This window comes from Oryzias latipes, chromosome 12, assembly GCF_002234675.1.
Source record: "Oryzias latipes chromosome 12, ASM223467v1".
NCBI lineage: Eukaryota > Metazoa > Chordata > Actinopteri > Beloniformes > Adrianichthyidae > Oryzias > Oryzias latipes.
In genome coordinates, this window is record NC_019870.2 from 1,092,488 (window position 1) to 1,112,330 (window position 19,843).

Consider the following 19,843-nt stretch of genomic DNA (forward strand, 5'->3'; position numbering starts at 1 on the left):
ACCTGGATAAGAGAAGAATATCTCAAGCAGTTATTTATGGAGTTTATTTCCAGCCATAATTGAACATTTAAATTCACTCTACAATCAAAAAATTATCTTAATATTTTCATATGAAATAAAAAACATTTATATGTATTTTTATATATTTTTTAAATAAAAATCATTTAATTTAAATCATTTATTGTATTAACTTTTGTTTTTTATTTCAATGAAATGGTATTTTCCTGAATTTAGTGCAAAAAATTACATTTCAATTCCTTTTCAGTTTAAACTGCATTTTAAAGCAACTTCAAATCAGTTTCCTTCATCCTGTCGTGTTTTTCTGTTTTACTCCTCGTCTGTGTCGACATCAGTCATTTGTTTTTCATTTCCAGGAGTTTCATCTGATTATAAGACAAAAGAAAACCACATTGATCAGGATTTGAAGAAGAAATGTAAAGACAATTGAACAACAGGATGATAGTTTATAAAATCAGTTTAATGTTTCTGCTCATAAATTGTCCAGTTTCATGATAAACAAACACAAACAGCTGATCAGAGGATCCTGCCCCCCTCCCTCAGAAGTCGTCATCGTCACAGATGTCCAGGTACACGTCGAAGGCTTCGCGGTTGCAGTTCCCGTCCGGCGTGAAGACGTACTTGTGGAAGGTCCCGTCCACACAGATGGCTGCGGGACACACACACACACACACACACACAACGCTCTTCAGCCACCTTTCTGACCCCGCCCCTCGCAGAGGAGACGCCGGAGCAGCAGGCGGACGCAGACAATCCTCGCCTGCAGCTCCGGGGTTATCGGGGCTAATCCTTCGGGGGGGGAGGGATCTGTGTTTTCTAGCAGCAGGTTTCACCGTTTTCAGGATAATTCAGTGTTTAAAAAACGCTGAGTCATGCTCAGAGCTGACCCTGAAAGCTACCTGTTCAGGTGGTTCTGAGGTTTTTTTAATTCCATGAGGAGACGATGCAGAACAGACGCAAACCTCAGGAACCTTTCAAATCGAGGCTTTTAGGCGCTGCAGGCCGTCAGACTGCTGATCCCAGAATATCTGAGGAGCAGCAGCCAAAAGCGCCCGGCGAGCGGGAGAAGACAGTCGGCTGCCTCTAGGACTGTAAGGTGACGATCTACAGGGAGCTAAACTACTTCCTGAACGCGGCGCTGCAAAAGCTCTGCAGAGGACTCCAGCAAGAGAAAGTGGAGAAATCTCTGTACGCCGGGGACAATCAGTTCAAGTTTCTAACCCTGAACGCCGTGTCCTCCAAGGTAAAGAGGGAGGGGGGCCTTCGGCGTGTTCTCTCTCTCTCAGATGGTACTGGGAGGGGGTCTGTATGAGCTGCATTTATTTAGAAACTGATTCCTTTCAGAATAAAAGCTGCCCCCCGCCCCCCAGTTTCAGCAGAACCACAGACTGCAGACAGTTGCACCACGGTAACCACGGCAACCCCGATACTGTCAGACTGCTGTGGGACGTGCAGCAGCGCCTTGTTACAAATGGGGGGGAGGGGGGGGGGGTGTCACATTTCAAACGGTTTTCTTTGTTCTGATGAGAAAAATTTTCACTCCAGAGATTGCCCCCCCCCAATTAAGATTTAAAAAAAAAGGATTTGTGAAGGAGGTTCAGAGAAAAGGTGGATTTATCTGCCGCTAACGCTCGCCGTAGGACGCACGACCACAAAGAAACTCCAGGGAAGTTCCGGTTTTCCAGGCAGACGTCCAAACTCAGCAATAATAAAAAAATAAGCAAATAAGCAAAGCAATAATATTAATATTTAAGAATAAAAGAGATGAAAAATCACTGATGAGTCGGCGTTAAGACAGGCTCTAGTGTGGCACGTAGCACGGCTGCCATGGCAACGGGACGTATTGAGTTATGATCCATTTGTAATCAGACTTCCTGAAGGCTTTCACGTTTTCAGCGGGTTTACATTTAGAATAATTTGATTTTAAAAAACAAAACACAAAAAAGTAAATGTTTTTTTACATCAAAAACTCCAAATCTATGTGATCTGGATCATCAGAACTGCTGGTGCAGATCCAGAACCCGCTGAAGCCCTTTCAGGGTCACTGAAGGTTGTTGCAGGGACAAACAATTACCCCCCCAGAGGAAGGAGGAGAGCATGCAAACTCCACACAGAGAACCCAGCTGGGGGTTGAACCACTGCCTTCCAGCTGTGAGGCCAGGGTGCTAACCGCTACACCACCGTGCAGCCTTTTGTGTTTTTATTCAAACGTTTTCTGTCTTCAAATCCAAACGGTTCTGCTTCAAAAAGCTTCATTTTGTTCTGGTCTGTTTATGTTTCTAAAGCTGCGTTTGAATAAACTTTATTTAAAACTAACTGTATTTTGACGCCTCTGCGTGTTTTCGTCGTATCGATTCTCCAAACTTTCACCGCTTGTTCTTAGTTTTTCCAAACATTTTTTTTGGGGCCTCCTGCTTTCAGGACGCCGATGCCACCGACCGCTCTTTCTCACCGATGACGGAGTTGACGCTCTTGGACGTGTTCTTCCCGAAGGCGCAGATGCAGGCGCACTCGGCGGGCACCGTGAAGCTGGCGAGCGACCACTGGCTGTCCACGTACTGACCGATCACGGGCCCCACCTTCCCGACCCGCGCCAGCCTGCGGAGCAGCAGAGAAGGGCTTCAGGAGGGCATCGCAGCAGCAGGAAGCGGGCGGTGGGCGGGGCTTACGCAGAGCGGCGGTTCAGCTTGGTGTCCTTCAGGGCGAAGATGTGGACGGTTCCTTTGTCGCTGGAGGCGCACAGGAAGGACGAGTCGTGGCTGAAGTTGATGCTGGAAGGAAAGGAGACGTTCAGAAAGAACCTGATGGCGCCTCCTCTGGGGGAGGGGCTTCAACCAGAAACCCGGGCTCTGACCACAGGGGGGCGTACCAATAGAGGGTGGCGGGGTCGGTCCCTCTGCGCAGCTCCACCAGCTTGTCTCTGGTGTTGGTGTCGAAGAGCCGGATGAGCGTTCCTTTGCGAGACGCCGAGGCCGCCACGCTGCCCGTCTGGTTGAGCGCCACGCAGGCGATCTCGCTCTGGTGGGCGTTGATGGTGAAGGGGGCGGAGGACGTGCCGGGTTTGGTGTTGGACAGGTCCTGGAGCAGACGGCGGGTTTCAGTCGGGCTTTCACGCGGATCTACAACGGTTCGGCGTTCTGCTTACAACCAGCTGCAGGCTGCCGCATTTGTGACCCGGGAAGACCAGCAGCTGCTTCTCCAGACTGGGACACAGGTCACACAGGCCTGGAACAGAGGGGTCAGGGGTCAGGGCTGCAGCCGGCGGAGGGCGGGGCTCCGCGCCCGGGACCGCGCCCTTACCTTTAGGGTTATCTCTGGTGTCGAACTCGAACAGCTTGACTGGGTTGTCTGGAAACGTGTAAACGTAGATCCGGTTCTTCAGGACGATGATGATCCTGCAGAAACACCATCATCATCATCATCATCATCATCATCACGGCCGCCGCAGAGGACGGCGGCGCCGGCTCCGGACTCACTTGTCGTGCCTCATGCGAACGGCCAGAACGGGTTTGGTGAAGGTGAACTCCAGCACCAGCTTGTCCTTGGGCTCCCGGGAGTCCCGAGCGTCGTCCCAGATCAGAACTGAAACCAAACCAACATGGAGGACGACAGAAACGCTGAGTCACCGCTCACACCACCGCAGTTAAGGGGAAAGTTAAGGGGTTCTGTGGAAAAACACTCCAGAACCAGAGAATGGTCAGATTTCCCATCATGCAGCAGTTTTTCAGTTAATCAACAGCTTAACTTTCCCTTTACCTGCAGACTTTGCAGGTCAGATCGTTTTTCTTTTATTACTTAGGTGTACTACAAGTATACTTAGTCTATAGTAAATGTGAGGCAGTACACTTGAAGTTTACTATCTATATGTTGTAAAATTCAAATGTTCCAATTTAGTCTGAAGAAGTATTTAATTAGTAAACCCCCTCCACTTACAGGTCTATAGTATACTTGTACTTACTAAAGGTGGAGTACTTTAGTGAGAGTTTGTTCTGTAAATGTCGTATTTCTCTCCTCACCTGAAATCTCAGAGAACCTGGGGTTGACTCCGCCTCCAACGACGGCCAGCAGGTTGGAGCGGTGCAGCATGGAGCAGAGCGCCACGCTGCCCACCTGCTCGTGGTCTGCAGAACAAGCTCAGGTGAGTCAAACTCAGACATTCCTCTGCCTGCAGAAAAAACTCAATGTTCCAGCAGAAAGGGAAAAACTTGAACCGTCTTTCAGGTAAATTCACAGAATTGTTCCACTTTACAAATTAAATAAGAAAAAAAGGCACTGATGTCTCAAAAAAAGGAGAATGGATCAAAAGACAGTTTAAAAATGTGTAGAAAAACATGAAAAACATTCAGATTGTTTCTATTTCACTTTCTAGAAAGAGTTAATCTATGAAATCTTCAAAAACATCAGATTTAGATGGTTTGATGGTGATGCTTCTTTGAAGGCTTGGATTTGGTTTTAAACACCTGACAAAGACGAGAGAAGAAAAGTTGAGATGACTAGACGAGCAGCGTCTCTCCTCCCACAGTTATGGTTTAGGGTTTGAACCCGGCGGACTCACCCAGGTGACCTTTCTCCATCAGCGGCTCCACATTGTAGATCCGGACACCGGTCTCCATCGCACAGCAGAAGCAGCCTGGAGGAGGAGGAGGAGGAGGAGGAGGAGGAGGAGGAGGAGGAGGAGGAGGAGGAGGAGGAGGAGAACATCATCAGCTGCTAAAGAAGACCAAACATGAAATAAAGAAACTGCAGCTCCTGCAGGATCAGATAAAAGTTCTGGCCCGGTCTTACTCTGGTCCTGGTTAAACTGCAGGCTGTTCACTCCTCTCTGCTGAGCCATGGCTGCTATCCTCCGGGAACAAACCAGTTCAGCAGCAGCCGGGGACAACCTGCGAGGCAGACGGAAGATGATGATGAGCCACAAACACAGCAGCCGCCGCGCGCGCGGACACACAGCTAAGCTAGCATTAGCACGAGCCACGCAACGGCGGGAAACAAAAAAACCCTTTTATCTGCGAAACAGCCACACAGAACCTCACCATCAGAGGACGAAGAGTCCAAATATTACAAACAACAACGGAGACAAACAACAACGGTGACGCAAGTTTGTTTTGGTTTCTAGACTGACTACGTCACTCTTACGTGTTTCCGGTTTTGTTCCGCTTCCTGCTTCGTCCGGTCCTTTCCCCAATAGTATTAATATTAATCATAATAATAATGATGATAATAATAATTATAATGACAATAATAATAATAAAACAATAATAAAAATAAATAATAGTAACATAATAATAACAATGATTATTATGTTATTATCACATTAACACACATTAACATGCTAAAAAAAAGGAGGAAAAGTCCACTGGCTGTGTCTTGGTTTGTTGCACAGATGACACATAAGATGGTAACAATCGAAAGCAAGGGTTTCATTATAAAAAAACACAACGAAAGCGGGAAACAAGAAAAACACGGGGCCCCTTTGCACTAAACCAAAAACCCCACCTGAAACAGGTGTCACACAACAATGGTACATTGCTTTTTCATGATTTGCTTTAAGGTGGTCAAACGAGCCTGGAGGGAACTAAAAGACACACCTGTGCTCACCTCAAGAGGCTCCCCAACATTGATATTATTAATGTTATTCCGCACTGCTTCCTTTCCTTTCAGCTCATAATTTGTAGTCTGTAATTTGTGGCGTTTTCCATGTTCTTCTGAATTGGGTTCAGACAGAAGGACACAGGAAGTCTGAAGAAGGCAGCTTCAGGAGAAACCAGTTGAAAGCGGCTGAAAGAGACACAAAGAAAAAACACAGAAAGTTTCATTTAATAAGTTTCTTCTTGGAGATAAAACGTCTGTTTGCTGGCATTGTGTCAGGAGAACCGAAGGAAGGACAAAAATAGAAATTCTTCCAGCTAGTTAAGACTGAAAGAACCAACAAACACACCAGAAGACTTCAGATGAAGAAACCCTAATGAAAGCATCATTTCAAAGTACACCCCGTAAACTCATTACCTTCTCCATCCTCCAGCTCAGCCGTAATTAGAAGCTGGGTTTCCATGAAGCTTTTGGGCGGGAAACAGTGACCCATTTGTGCGACATAAATTATTGCAGAAAGCCAGACTTGCTGAGTTTCTCCTCCTCCTCCTCAGTTTAATGAGTGAAGGTCTCCCTGGTTTCCGGCTGTCGGCCCCACCCTCTCTGGAGCACACGAGGAGTCCTGGCAGGCAGTGGAGGAGATCATTTAGCATTGATGAGGCGGCCGGCTCGGCTCCATCATTCCACCGCCGCCAAGCGAGGTCACGTCACGGGATTTAATGAACCGCAGTTTGGGCGGCGAACAGATTCTATCATCTCCTTAACAGAGGCAGCGGAGAAGCCCCGGGGTCAGCACAGCACCTCTCTAACTGACATCTGTGACAAATGTCCAGACGTTTCCTGCAGCGGCGGGCTGCGAGCGGCCTTTTTCACTCAGTTATTAATAAGGACTTTTTCTCACGAGCCCTTGGCCCAATTCCAGACTATAAACACTATATTTAATCAGAGGGGACCAGAAAAAAGTAAATTACAGTCACAGTGATCTCTGAGGCACACTGAGAAGTTTAGAAAGGGTTGGAATCCCTCATTTGGACGCATGTTTGTGCTAAACTGACGTGTAAAGTTTGAAATGTCTTTAAAATCGGATCAGAAACTCAATAATTTGACAGATTGATGTCTAAACCGGTTTGGATTTTTAAATGTTTTTGATGACTTTCATGACCAATTTCGACCTTTATCAGCAGACATTTCCAAACTATAATGTTACATTTTTTCTGTGAATAAATGCATCACTGAAGAGTTCAGAAATTTTATTTTTTGCTCCTGCAGCTTCTTCATGTCAGGAAAAATAGTTTGTGAGGCTCAAACGTAGCAGAAAAGATTGACGTCTTCGGTAAACAAACATTAAAGCCGTCAAAAGTAAAGCACAAAGTGTTTTCTGAAGCATAAGTGATCTGATTGGATCTGATCACGACAGGAAACCAAGAACTCAAACCCAGGGAGGGGGGATGAACCCAAACAGCTGTGATTCTTAACGCTGCTGCGGCTGAAGGGAAGGAAACGGATCTAAAAATAGAGTCAATCTCAACATAAAGCATGACTTCAGAAACAATGAGAGGCTTCAGTTTTTGTTTTCCTGATGAGGAGAACATCTCTTGAACAAAAAGATACTCAGAATTAATCCCCCCCCCTAAATTTTCTCTAGAAATGTCCTTCGTCATGAGAAAAATGTCTCAAGAATGTGTTAAAAACACCAAAAACATAATCTTTGGCCTTTAAGATCACATTTGCGCCACTGCCTGTTTTTTTAAATCTGGATTTGTTTTGTTTTTTTATCCTTTTCCAGTTACTTCCATGTCTCATGCAGTGTTGTTTACTTTGGGAAAACTACAACCTATGAATGAGGTTTTTAAAAGCCCCCTGAGTCTGTGCACCGGGGCCCCCGGGGTTTTTCATCGTGTCTTTGGGGGACAGCTGGGAAACAACCAAAGTGAGTATGAGCTTAAAACTGAGCAAATACCCGTCTAACCGACAAAAAGCAAAGGTACAGAGAGGCGGCTCTGGTTCGACTCCGTGGTCGCGTGGTGATCATCGGGGAGGAGAGTCATCAGATTTGGCTTTCAGAGGCGCAGCTGCAACCGGACAAGGAGCCACAATCAACGCCCCACCTGACTTCCTGTCTGCCACTGACCTCCTGACCCCACTAATGTGGTTTTAGAGCTGCAGGAGATCTGGAGGCTCAGATGAAGAAAAAGAAGAGCGGATCCATTTGCGCTCAGTTCTTATCATCGCCACAAATCAGAGTTTTTCAAATTCTGCCGGAGACATGCAGGAGCGGAGCAGCTGGTTGAGCGGCTGCCCTCTGCCACCCAGACGTGTGACGCCGCTCCCGGAGGCGCTCGCCGCCTTAATCACCTTCACGACGGCGCCGGGGCTCAGCGGGAAAAACGCTGCAGCTCCTCTTCAGCCGTGACGTGACAGGAGAGCGATGGAGTGTCCTCCCACTCACTCCATCACCAGGAGACGGGTCCTCTTCCTCCACGGGAAGCTGATGCTGCACGACTCACCCCCCCATAACAATGGAGCACCTAGAGGGGGGGGGGGGGGGGGGGGGGGGGCTTCAGAAGGCCATTGATGAAAACAGCAAATGCTGTTGTGACCTGGTGGGCCTGCATGGAGATGTGCAGGCGCAGAGGATGATGGGAATGTTGTCGACCTGCCCTGTCAAGCTTGATGATAATTTTGTAAAAGTCACCAAAGGTTTTTTTTTTTCAAATTCAAGGTGGAGCATGAGGTCCAAGGTCAACAAAACAAAACAAAGCTGTTGGCCTATGTGAAATGTCCTGGAGAACAGAATAAACAACTGCATCGCTGGTCTGAGAGCGCCCTGATGCTCCGCCCCCTGACGCCTCCTGAGGGTCGTTCAGCTGCTCCTCATCCTCAGACCTGCTGCGTCTTCGCTCCCGCCTCCATCATCTGCTTCATCAAAGCGGCGTGTGAACGTTTGCAGGTTCATTTCTTGTTAACAGGGATAATTAGGAAGAGCATCACAGCCGACCACAGGCTGCGGCTTATGGAGACACACACGCATGAAAGCAAGCGCCGCACGCCTTTAGAGATCTGAAGGATTCCCGTCCTCCACCCCCTCTAACGTTACGCTATATGATCACAGCAGAAGAAGATGCTGCATCTTTGCAGATGCATCTTTGATCTTCTCATTGGAATTTAACAGCCAACTTCATGGTCATTGCATTCCTTGTTTTCAGGTTTTTAGTTCATCTCTAAATGAAGAGAACAACAAGACTGGAAACTGTTTTTCCAACTAATTTCGGCCACGCCCACATCAACGAAAAGTAAAAATATAAACAAAAGCGAAACGTTTAAATTCATTCAGGAGATGAATCTGCAGGTAAAGCCAGAATCCAACAGAGTTGTTTTCCTGCTCATTTAACAGAAGATGAGGAAATGTTAGTAAGTTTTAAAGTTAAAGGAAAATCCTCGTCAAACTGGATTTTAAGTTCTAGCAGGACTTCAAAACTGGGCCGTCTGGAGAGAGAACTTCTCCAGACTTGCTCTGTGATGTGAAGCCTGCAGAGCTGCAGGTAGAAAACCTGCTTCTGGATGACTTCTGCGTCATGACCAAACCATGTGAAGAACACAGCAGACAACGCCTTTTCCTCTGTTCCTCATACAGTTCCTGATGTTCACATTCACCACAACCAGCTGCTCCAAACCAGCTCCTCTCTGCTCCTCACTGCTCCTCACTGCTCCTCACTGCTCCTCACTGCTCCTCACAGCTCCTCACTGCTCCTCACTGCTCCTCACTGCTCCTCATTGCTCCTCACTGCTCCTCATTGCTCCTCACTGCTCCTCACTGCTCCTCACTGCTCCTCACAGCTCCTCACTGCTCCTCACTGCTCCTCACTGCTCCTCTCAGCTCCTCACAGCTCCTCATTGCTCCTCACTGCTCCTCTCAGCTCCTCACTGCTCCTCTCAGCTCCTCACTGCTCCTCACTGCTCCTCACTGCTCCTCACTGCTCCTCTCAGCTCCTCACTGCTCCTCTCAGCTCCTCACTGCTCCTCACTGCTCCTCTCAGCTCCTCACAGCTCCTCACTGCTCCTCACTGCTCCTCTCAGCTCCTCACAGCTCCTCACTGCTCCTCACTGCTCCTCTCAGCTCCTCACTGCTCCTCACTGCTCCTCACTGCTCCTCACTGCTCCTCTCAGCTCCTCACAGCTCCTCACTGCTCCTCACTGCTCCTCTCAGCTCCTCACTGCTCCTCACTGCTCCTCACTGCTCCTCACTGCTCCTCTCAGCTCCTCACTGCTCCTCACTGCTCCTCACTGCTCCTCACTGCTCCTCTCAGCTCCTCACAGCTCCTCATTGCTCCTCATAGCTCTTCACTGCTCCTCACTGCTCCTCATAGCTCCTCACTGCTCCTCACTGCTCCTCTCAGCTCCTCACAGCTCCTCATTGCTCCTCATAGCTCTTCACTGCTCCTCACTGCTCCTCACAGCTCCTCATTGCTCCTCATAGCTCTTCACTGCTCCTCACTGCTCCTCATAGCTCCTCACTGCTCCTCACAGCTCCTCACTGCTCCTCACTGCTCCTCACAGCTCCTCACTGCTCCTCACTGCTCCTCTCAGCTCCTCACAGCTCCTCACTGCTCCTCCTCCTTTCCAAACGTCTTCTTCGCGGTTCTTTCTTCTTCAGATTCACACTGTTGTGGGGGACCACTGATGACCACATGTGACCTAATGTGATTTAGGAACGTGAAGCAAAGATGTTAGGTATCAGGCAGTTTTGGACAGCTAAAGGGTCCTGAAATGAGCTCCTGAGATGTTTTTATGTGGGAGAGTGAGGGGCAGTAGAGTGAGGGCAATAGAAAATGCACACCTGTGATGGCAAAAGGCGTGAGGTCCAGAAAGAAAGAGGGATTAAAGAAACTTCTGAAAACTTGCATGCGCCTGAGTTCTCATCATTCAGGAGTGTGCAACACTGTGACTGTTTATTCTTCCTCCAAACACAGGGAGCTTCCAGCCCCCCCTCCCTTTGGTTCTGGTGCTGCCGGTCTTCCTGGGCCATCAGGAGGAGGCAGAACATGAACGCCGGCATGCAGATCCTTCCATGGTCATCTGTGCAGCAGCTCACTAAAATCTTAGAATTTAAACAGAAAGAATGAAAAAACTGCACACGACTGCCCCTCAGTTTAACCGGGGGGGGGGAGGGGCCTGGAGCCACCCCTCACCCCCCAGCAGAGAGGCAGCAGGTCACCACGAACCTGTAATCAGGTCACCTCTTGGACTCAGAAAAGCAGCAAAGTCGTACGTTTGGATTCAGATGCTCAGGAACGCTCACACTGACACATTAAAGCAGTTCATCAGAATGAAAGGGGGGCAGAGAGACGAGGACAGAAGATAAAGGAAGGAGGGAGAAAAGGAATGAAGATTGAATCTGCTCCACTTCACGCCTCCGTCAGTTACTGTAGGTCACCAGTCTCAGCCATTAATGGACGTTTCTGATGGTTTTTCCTCCTGCATTTGCACATTTCCCACGCGCAGCAGCTGCAGCAGCAGCAGCAGCAGCAGCTGCAGCAGCTACAGCAGCAGCAGCTGCAGCAGCAGCAGCAGCAGCAGCAGCAGCTACAGCAGCAGCTACAGCAGCAGCAGCAGCAGCAGCAGCTGCAGCTGCAGCTGCAGCAGCAGCAGCAGCAGCTGCAGCAGCTGCAGCAGCAGCAGCTACAGCAGCAGCTACAGCAGCAGCAGCTGCAGCAGCAGCAGCTGCAGCAGCAGCAGCAGCAGCAGCAGCAGCAGCTGCAGCAGCTGCTGCTGCAGCTGCAGCAGCAGCAGCTGCAGCAGCAGCACTGGCGTCCTCCTGCAGCGCCTCTGTGGCACAGACACATTCAGAGTCGCCTTCTGGCTTTCCAGCATGTTTCCCGTGTCTGCAGAGATGGTTGAAGCTACAAAATACGACTTCTTTGTCGTGTTTTTGGGCTGCGTTTGAGCAACTTCTGGGGGCATTCACACTGAAGTGAACCGCAGCAGAGTTCACCTGCACGTGAACGGAGAAGCTCACTCAAGAAAATCAAACTGGTCCAAATTAGAGCTCAGGTGAGCTTTCACACCTGTGGGAACCAGGAGGATCATCAGAGAAACCCCTTTGTCCATCATCAGAAAGGATGGTGCAGAGGCGTGGCCATCCTGTCTGATGATGGACACCTCAGCAAGCTTCATCCTTTCTCACGGTTCTGTATCTGTAGAATCTGAGATGCAGGTTTGTGGGGAAAATGGACCAAAAGTTTTTTTTTTTCCGTTGATGGCTGAAAAAGAGGAATTTATGCTGAATTCGTTGCGCTGTGATTTGTTGAGGGTCTACAGCGCAGCAGCTGAGGTAGAGATGTGTTGGAGGCCCGTGGGTGGTAGGAGGTGGTGGGGGCTTAATCTAATACCACGGCGGCCGCTTGGCGCGCTCTTCTTCTTCTTTCTCTTTCGGCTTTTCCCATCAGGGGTTGCCACAGCGAATCATCCTTTTCCACCTCACTCTATCATGAACATCTTCTACCCTAACATTAGCCAACTTCATGTCCTCTGTTAAGACATTCATATATCTCCTCTTTGGCCGTCCTCTTGCCCTCCGGCCAGGCAGCTCCATCTCCAACATCCTTCTACCAATATATCCACTATCCCTCCTCTGAACATGTCCAAACCATCTCAGTCTGGCTTCTCTGACTTTGTCCCTAACACAGGCAACATGAGCCGTCCCTCTGATGTACTCGTTCCTTATCCTGTCTAACCTGGTCACTCCTAAGGAGAACCTCAACATCTTCATCTCCGCTACCTCCATCTCAGCCTCTTGTCTCTGTCTCACTGCTACCGTCTCTAACCCATAGAGCAGAGCTGGTCTCACCACTGTCTTGTACACCTTTCCTTTGAGTCTTGCTGGCACTCTTCTGTCACACAACACTCCTGACACTTTCCTCCAACCGCTCCAACCTGCCTGCACTCGCCTCTTCACCTCTTTTCCACAATCCCCATCACACTGAACTGTTGACCCCAAGTACTTAAACTCCTGCACCTTCTTCACCTCAGTCCCCTGTAACCTAACGCTTCTACCTTGATCCCTCTCGTTCAGACACATGTATTCTGTCTTACTACGACTGACCTTCATACCTCTTCTTTCCAGAGCAAACCTCCACCTCTCTAGCTGTTCCTCCACCTGCTCTCTACTCTCACTGCAAATTACAATGTCATCCGCAAACATCATTGTCCAGGGAGATTCCTGTCTTACCTCGTCTTTCAGCCTGTCCATCAGCATAGCAAACAAAAAAGGACTCAAAGCTGATCCTTGGTGTAGTCCCACCTCCACCTTGAACTCCTCTGTCTGACCTACAGCACATCTCACCACCGTCATACTTCTCTCATACATGTCCTGAACTACTCTGACATACTTCTCTGCCACTCCAGACGACCTCATACAGTACCACAGCTCCTCCCTCGGCACCCTGTCATACGCCTTCTCTAAATCTACGAACACACAATGCAGCTCCTTCTGACCTTCTCTGTACTTTTCCATCAACATTCTCAAAGCAAAAATGGCATCAGTGGTGCTCTTACGGGGCATGAAACCATACTGCTGCTCACAAATCTCCACCTTCTTCCTAAGCCTGGCTTCCACTACTCTTTCCCACAGCTTCATTGTGTGGCTCATCAACTTTATTCCTCTATAGTTGCTGCAGTTCTGCGTGTCACCCTTGTTCTTAAAGATCGGGACCAGGACGCTTCTCCTCCATTCCTCAGGCATCTTCTCACTCTCTAAAATCCTATTGAACAACCTTGTTAGAAATTCCACTGCTGTCTCTCCTAAGCACTTCCATACCTCCACAGGTACGTCATCAGGACCAACGGCCTTTCCGCTCTTCATCCTTTTCAGAGCCTTCCTAACCTCATCCTTTCCAATCTCTGCTACTTCCTGCTCCACAACAACCACATCTTCCTCCCTTCTTTCCCTGTCATTTTCCTCGTTCATCAGCTCCTCAAAATACTCCTTCCATCTTTTCTGTACACTCTCTTGGGTTGTTAGCACCTTTCCATCTCTGTCCTTAATCACCCTTATCTGTTGCACGTCCTTCCCATCTCTGTCTCTCTGTCTGGCTAGCCTGTACAAGTCCTTCTCTCCTTCCTTTGTGTCTAACCTGTCATATAGCTCATCGTAAGCTTTCTGTTTGGCCTTTGCCACCTCTCTCTTCACTCTACGCTGCGCTTCCTTGTACTCCTGTCTACCTTCCTCAGTCCTTTCTACATCCCACTTCCTTTTAGCCAACCTCTTCCTCTGGACGCATTCCTGTACTTCCTCATTCCACCACCAAGTCTCTTTACCGTCTTTCCTCTTTCCAGATGACACACCTAGCACCTTCCTACCTGTTTCCCTGATAATCTCTGCTGTAGTTTCCCAGTCCTCTGGAAGCTCATCCTGACCACCCAGGACCTGCCTCAACTTCTGCCTAAATTCCTCACAAGTTTCTTCATTCTGTAGCTTCCACCACTTGGTCTTCTTTTCTGTTTTCCCTCTCTTCTTCTTCCTGACCTCCAGAGTCATCTTACACACCACCATGCGGTGCTGTCTGGCTACACTCTCTCCTACCACCACCTTGCAGTCATTAACCTCTCTCAAATGACCTCGTCTACATAGGATGTAGTCCACCTGAGTACTCCTACCTCCACTTCTGTATGTCACTCTATGTTCCTCTCTCTTCTGGAAGTAAGTGTTGACTACAGCCATTTCCATCCTCTTCGCAAAGTCCACCACCATCTGTCCCTCCAGATTCCTTTCCTTCACACCAAACCTGCCCATCACCTCCTCATCACCTCTGTTGCCCTCACCAACATGCCCATTAAAGTCTGCTCCAATAACAACTCTCTCTCCTCTGGGAAAACTCTCTATGACCTCATCCAACTCACTCCAGAATCTCTCCTTCACTTCTAACTCACAGCCAACCTGTGGCGCATACCCACTGACTACATTCACCATCACCCCTTCAATTTCTAACTTTAGGCTCATCATCCTGTCTGAGACTCTTTTCACCTCTAGAACACTGTTTACAAACTCCCCCTTCAGAATCACTCCTACCCCGTTTCTCTTCCTATCAACACCATGATAGAACAGTTTGTATCCTTCTCCAATACTACGTGCCTTGCTGCCCTTCCACCTTGTCTCCTGCACACACAGTACATCTACCTTCCTTCTCTCCATCATGTCTGCCAGCTCCCTGCCTTTCCCTGTCATTGTGCCAACGTTAAGAGTCCCTATTCTCAAACCTATGTTCCTGCCTTTTCCCTTCTCTCTCTGGCAACGGACCCTTCTGCCTCCCCTCTTTCTTCCACCAACAGTAGTCAAATTTCCACCGACACCCTGTAGGTTAACAGCATCGGTGGCGGTCGTTGTTAACCCGGGCCTCGACCGATCCGGTATGTCTAAAGTGTTGTGGATGATTCGCATGGTTATTTTGGCAATTTTTACGCCGGATGCCCTTCCTGACACAACCCTCTCTATTTATCCGGGCTTGGGACCGGCACAGAAGTTACTGGCTTGCAACCCCTGTGGCTAGATTGCTTGGCGCGCTCTTCTGCGGATCACTAAACTCTACCTGCTCTATGTGTGTGCGTGTGTGTTGGTGTGTGTGTGTGGGTGTGCGGGCGTGTGTGTGTGTGGGTGTGCGGGCGTGTGTGTGTGTGTGTGTGTGTGTGTGTGTAAACAGATTAGATTCTTTTCTGCTGTGACAGCAGAGAGTGAGGAGAATGCAGCGAATCGTGGAAAAACCCGATTCTTTGAATTCAGAACCGCAAACTCAGGGTTTGGAGTTTTCTGCTGAACGGCAACAGCAGCTCTGAAAATGATGTTAAGTTTCAGTGATGTGATAAATGACGTTTCTATGAATGATAGTTCTCTGCCCCTCAACTGATCTAAAAACATTCAGCATCTTCAGGATTTCAGCTCTGTGTTCATCCAAACATGATAAAACACTGAGTAGTTAGGAATATGAAAGATCATAAAATACTTTTTTCTTTGTGTTTATTTGATTCTATTAAAAACATTTTGATTAGAATGACGGTACCGCGATTTAGCCGTAGCGTCAGCTGTTTTCTGAAAAGTCCCGCCCCTTTAACTGTCTCCACCAATCATTCTTGGAGGCTTAATCACATGTCATCAGTCTGACCAATCAGAAGTGGTTAAAGTCTTCACTTCCTTGTTCTGATTCTGCTCATAAAGTCTGTCAGTTCCAACAGAAATACCAGCTAAAGCTCGTCTTTAGCGGTGTAGCTTTCCACAGAATCCGGTGTCAGACCGTGGAACAAGTGAACAAAACACTGAAGCTCAGAGAAGAGAGTCTGAGAAGAGAGTGAGAGTCGGCGCACAAGTCTTCCCTCTTGAACGTCTTGAAACCACAACGAACACATCAAACAGTTTTTAAATCTTTTAACTTAACTTTTATTACATATTTTAGAAAAAACAGCTGCAGCTTCCAGCTTTTTCTGCCACAATTATCACAGAAATGTAGGTGAGATTGTCGAGGGAATGTAGATCAATACAGACTATGAGTTTCTCCTTTTTTTTTTTTAATGGATGCTGGTGTGCCTCGGGATTTTTGCCAAGGTTTAAGTGTGCCGTGGCTAAAAAAAAGGTTGAAAAACACTGATCTAGATGAGGGTTCTCTGGATGACGGTTCTCTGGTTGACGGTTCTATGAATGACGTTCTATGAATGACGGTTCTATGAATGACGGTTCTATGAATGACGTTCTATGAATGACGGTTCTATGAATGACGGTTCTCTGGTTGACGGTTCTCTGGAGTCCCTGAACTGCAGAACCTTCTTTGTGTCCGTCACAGACTGAAACTTTTCAGATTCTGTTTGGGTCTTCAGCTTCTTCAGACGATCAGACGTGTTTTCTGGATCTGAAGCCGTTTCCTCTCGGGTGTTTTTGTAAAACAGCTGAAGACATTTTCCCATCATTTCCATCCATTTGTGTAACCGTGGAGACGCACCGACTTTGGCCCTTTTCACACCATAATGGAAAACTTTAGCTGTCAGCATAAACGAGGACAAACGTCTTCATGCTTCATCTCTTTGTTGCAGCCCCCCCCCCATCAGATGCACCCCCCACTCTTCTTTTAGCGTCCCTCCTCCCCCGTGTTTCTCTTCTGTTCATCTAATGGAGGGTCAGGAGCTAATGCTAATGCTGTGATGTGTATCCTCTGATGTGAGGGCGTCTGTGGTCTGCAGGGATGTTTCTCACAGATCTGCACAGGTTGTTGGCAGAAGCCGCCGTCTCTGTCGTGACAGTTCTCTGTGTGGTTGATGATCCCGCGGGCCGTCCCCATGGCGGCCGGACCTCAATGAAGGACTTATGTGCTTCGTACAGTAATCAGAAATGAATGGCTGTCATTATTTAATGTTTTTCAGGATCACTTTCCATCTCAGCCCAGATTTCTGTGTTGGCAGGAGATCATATGTCTGGATTCAGTGTGAAATGGACTTTTCTGTGAAAGTGATGGAGCTGCTGCTGAACCACTCCTGAATCCTGTCCAGTCAGCCTGTGGGGCATCAGTAGCAGCTACACGGCTGCATCAGGGGTGGAAGGGCAGCTTGACAACATTTACACGTTTCCCCTGCTGCCCCCTGCCGCCCCCTGCTGCCCCCTGCTGCCCCTGCTGCCCCCTGCTGCCCCTGCTGCCCCTGCTGCCCCCTGCCGCCCCTGCTGCCCCTGCTGCCCCCTGCTGCCCCTGCTGCCCCTGCCGCCCCCTGCCGCCCCCTGCTGCCCCCTGCCGCCCCTGCTGCCCCCTGCTGCCCCCTGCCGCCCCCTGCTGCCCCCTGCCGCCCCTGCTGCCCCTGCTGCCCCTGCTGCCCCTGCTGCCCCTGCCGCCCCCTGCTGCCCCCTGCCGCCCCCTGCTGCCCCCTGCTGCCCTCTGCTGCCCCCTGCTGCCCCCTGCCGCCCCCTGCCGCCCCCTGCTGCCCCCTGCTGCCCCCTGCCGCTCCCTGCTGCCCCCTGCCGCTCCCTGCCGCCCCCTGCCACCCCCTGCTGCCCCCTGCCGCTCCTTGCGTGTCCGGGGTCAACACTGCTGGCTGAATGCGCGTTCATAAAACAATGTGAATGCAGCAAAACAGTTGAAAGGGACAGAATCTCTCATGTTAACACCAACAACCACAGAGAACCACCCGGGCGCCATCGTACCCGCCGTGGTTTGAGGGTCAAATGCTTCCAGTCATCCAGGTGACACAGGTGGAGCTGATCTGCTCTAATTTGTCTGCATTGGAAGTCCTGCTTGTTTTTTTGTTAGTGATGTCTCAGGAACTTTACAAATATTTGCTGCTTGCTGCTAGACAGGAAGTGAGTCTTTGGCTTCTTTGAACGACGCCATCAGAGGATCGGCTCTTTATCGCAGCCCAAAAGAGAGCTGGAGGGGGCTAAAGGGGCAAACAGGTCCGGCTAACGTCTCACATTGGGAAATAAACATTCTGTAGAAATATGAGGACAGCTTTAGGCGTGTGTTACCAGGAAAACCACACAACAGTGTGTGTGTGTGTGTGAGTGTTTTCATCCCATCAGCCTCTGCACAGACAGAGTCTGGCATTTAACCATGTCACAACAAAGCCCTGAGCACAACCTCCACTTTCTAACAGGACAACATCCCTATTTGTTTGAAATGGGATTAAAAGCGACACACAAACATGCTCCACATCCATCTGGCCGCAGACGTTTTCCTGAGCAAAGAGCCTTTTTCAGGCCGGCCCTCTGATTCAGGACAGAACCGGGATGACATGCAGTCGTGCTGCTACACTTCCATTACATGAAAGAGGGTTTCGCCTCTTATTCTGGCTTTTTTTTGGAACATTTTTGGTCTTTTGGTCTTAAAAGGTTTAATTTTGCATCAGATTTAAGAATACGTAAAGATAAAGAAAGAAGATTGAGGCTATGAGAATTTGATGGTTCGACTTTTAGAAATACTTTAATATTTTAGTTTTTTTTCAAGAAAATCTCCATTAGCGACTAATTTGGGAAACTTCAGAGGCTCTGGATTTTGGACAGAATGGTGATCGTCCTGTTTCTCTTTTATTTGTGTTTGTTTTTGTGTATTTTAGTACAAGGAAAGAGAAAGTGCTTTAGAAATCAAATTAATGTTGATTTAGTGCACTAAGGGATTTTTGACACAGTGAACCTTTTCCATCAAAAATAAACTGCTTTAGTTTTCTGGCTTCAGAGTCAAACAGGAAATCAGCAAAGTGGCGTCTCCTCTTCAGTCCGTCGTTTTGTGTTGGCAGATCTCACTTTGCTGCTTTGTGGGTCGTGATTCGGTGTTTTCATGTTTGGTTTGGAACCGGTAAAACCTACACTCCTCAGTCACGCTTCTACCATGACCTTGGCGTGAATCTGTGCACCTCGCTCAGGACTGGCTGCTCCACTTCCTGCCGCCGCCTGAGGGGGAGGCGGTCACGGATGAAGCCCGGCAGCCGATGAAGCAGCAGAAGCGCCACAATGACACCACAGGTTAAGGAGGAAAAGGCCAACGGTGGGGGTCCTGCCTGCCATCTGGGGGTCTCATTTAGCTGATTTGGACATGACAGAGGAAGAGAAGCCAGTCAAGGAGATGAAGATGAGCTCCAGTAATCTGCAGGAGATAATGGTCACAGCCTCCTGAAACTTAAATGACCTTCCCCAACCATCTCCTCGCTCTGAATTACATCGTTTTTTCATTTCATTCATACTTTCACCACACAGCCTGTTATAGTCAAACATGTTTTCCTCGGACTCGCAGTCCATTAAATTGTGTGTGTGTTCTGTCGTGACGAACTCTGAAATCCCCAAGAGAACTTTGTCCTTGTCTGTCAGCTCTGATCTATGGAAGCTTTGAGGCTCGTGACGTCCGTTTTTCTGCTTTCAGAGGGAACTTCACGACATCCACGGTTTCTCCGCCTTCAGAGAGACTATCCGACAGCCGCCTCATGGCTCACGTCAGACGACCTTTGACCTCACCGTCAAACCGGTGGGTTTGGTGCTGGAATCACCGTCGTTCCACGCTCGGGTGCAGATCACCTAGTGAAGTTGAAACACGACACCGTGCCCTGGAGCCCAGAACACAAGGCCGTGTTGTGTTTGGATGCAAATCTTAGGGAAATTCTTTATCTGACAATTTTCCGAAAAGAAAAGAGAAACCACAGAGTTAGCGTCCCGTGTTAGCTCCTACGTGAGGGTGGGAGGTAGAGGGAACTGAAATAAACCGTCACATTTTGCATTTTTTAT

The 19,843-nt window shown here is 48.7% G+C and overlaps 1 protein-coding gene across 2 annotated transcripts; it reads right to left on the reverse strand.

Annotated features, from left to right (window-relative positions):
• Positions 1–457: 457 nt before the first annotated feature.
• wdr45 (WD repeat domain 45) lies at positions 458–5,165 on the reverse strand. Of its 2 annotated transcripts, none has more exons than XM_023960430.1 (11): positions 5,052–5,165; positions 4,804–4,901; positions 4,574–4,648; positions 4,035–4,139; positions 3,504–3,600; positions 3,319–3,413; positions 3,164–3,243; positions 2,888–3,096; positions 2,688–2,789; positions 2,471–2,616; positions 458–667 (listed from the first exon to the last, which is right to left on the reverse strand). In XM_023960430.1, exons 2-11 carry the CDS (start codon positions 4,850–4,852, stop codon positions 558–560), a joined length of 1,068 nt encoding a protein of 355 aa, XP_023816198.1. In that variant the 5' UTR covers positions 4,853–4,901; positions 5,052–5,165; the 3' UTR covers positions 458–557. The 2 variants fall into 2 exon arrangements, with proteins under 2 accessions (XP_023816198.1, XP_004074493.1); XM_004074445.3 differs by having other exon boundaries at positions 3,495–3,600.
• Between the last annotated feature and the right edge of the window lie 14,678 nt (positions 5,166–19,843).

Coding starts and splice junctions, on each gene's coding strand:
- wdr45 (XM_004074445.3), bottom strand. CDS start 4,852: ATGGCTCAGCAGAGAGGAGTGAACAGCCTGCAGTTTAACCAGGACCAG. Junction 4,649..4,803: donor GCAGTTTAACCAGGACCAGA/GTAAGACCGGGC, acceptor CTCCTCCTCCAG/GCTGCTTCTGCTGTGCGATG. Junction 2,617..2,687: donor AAGCTGAACCGCCGCTCTGC/GTAAGCCCCGCC, acceptor GCTGCTCCGCAG/GCTGGCGCGGGTCGGGAAGG.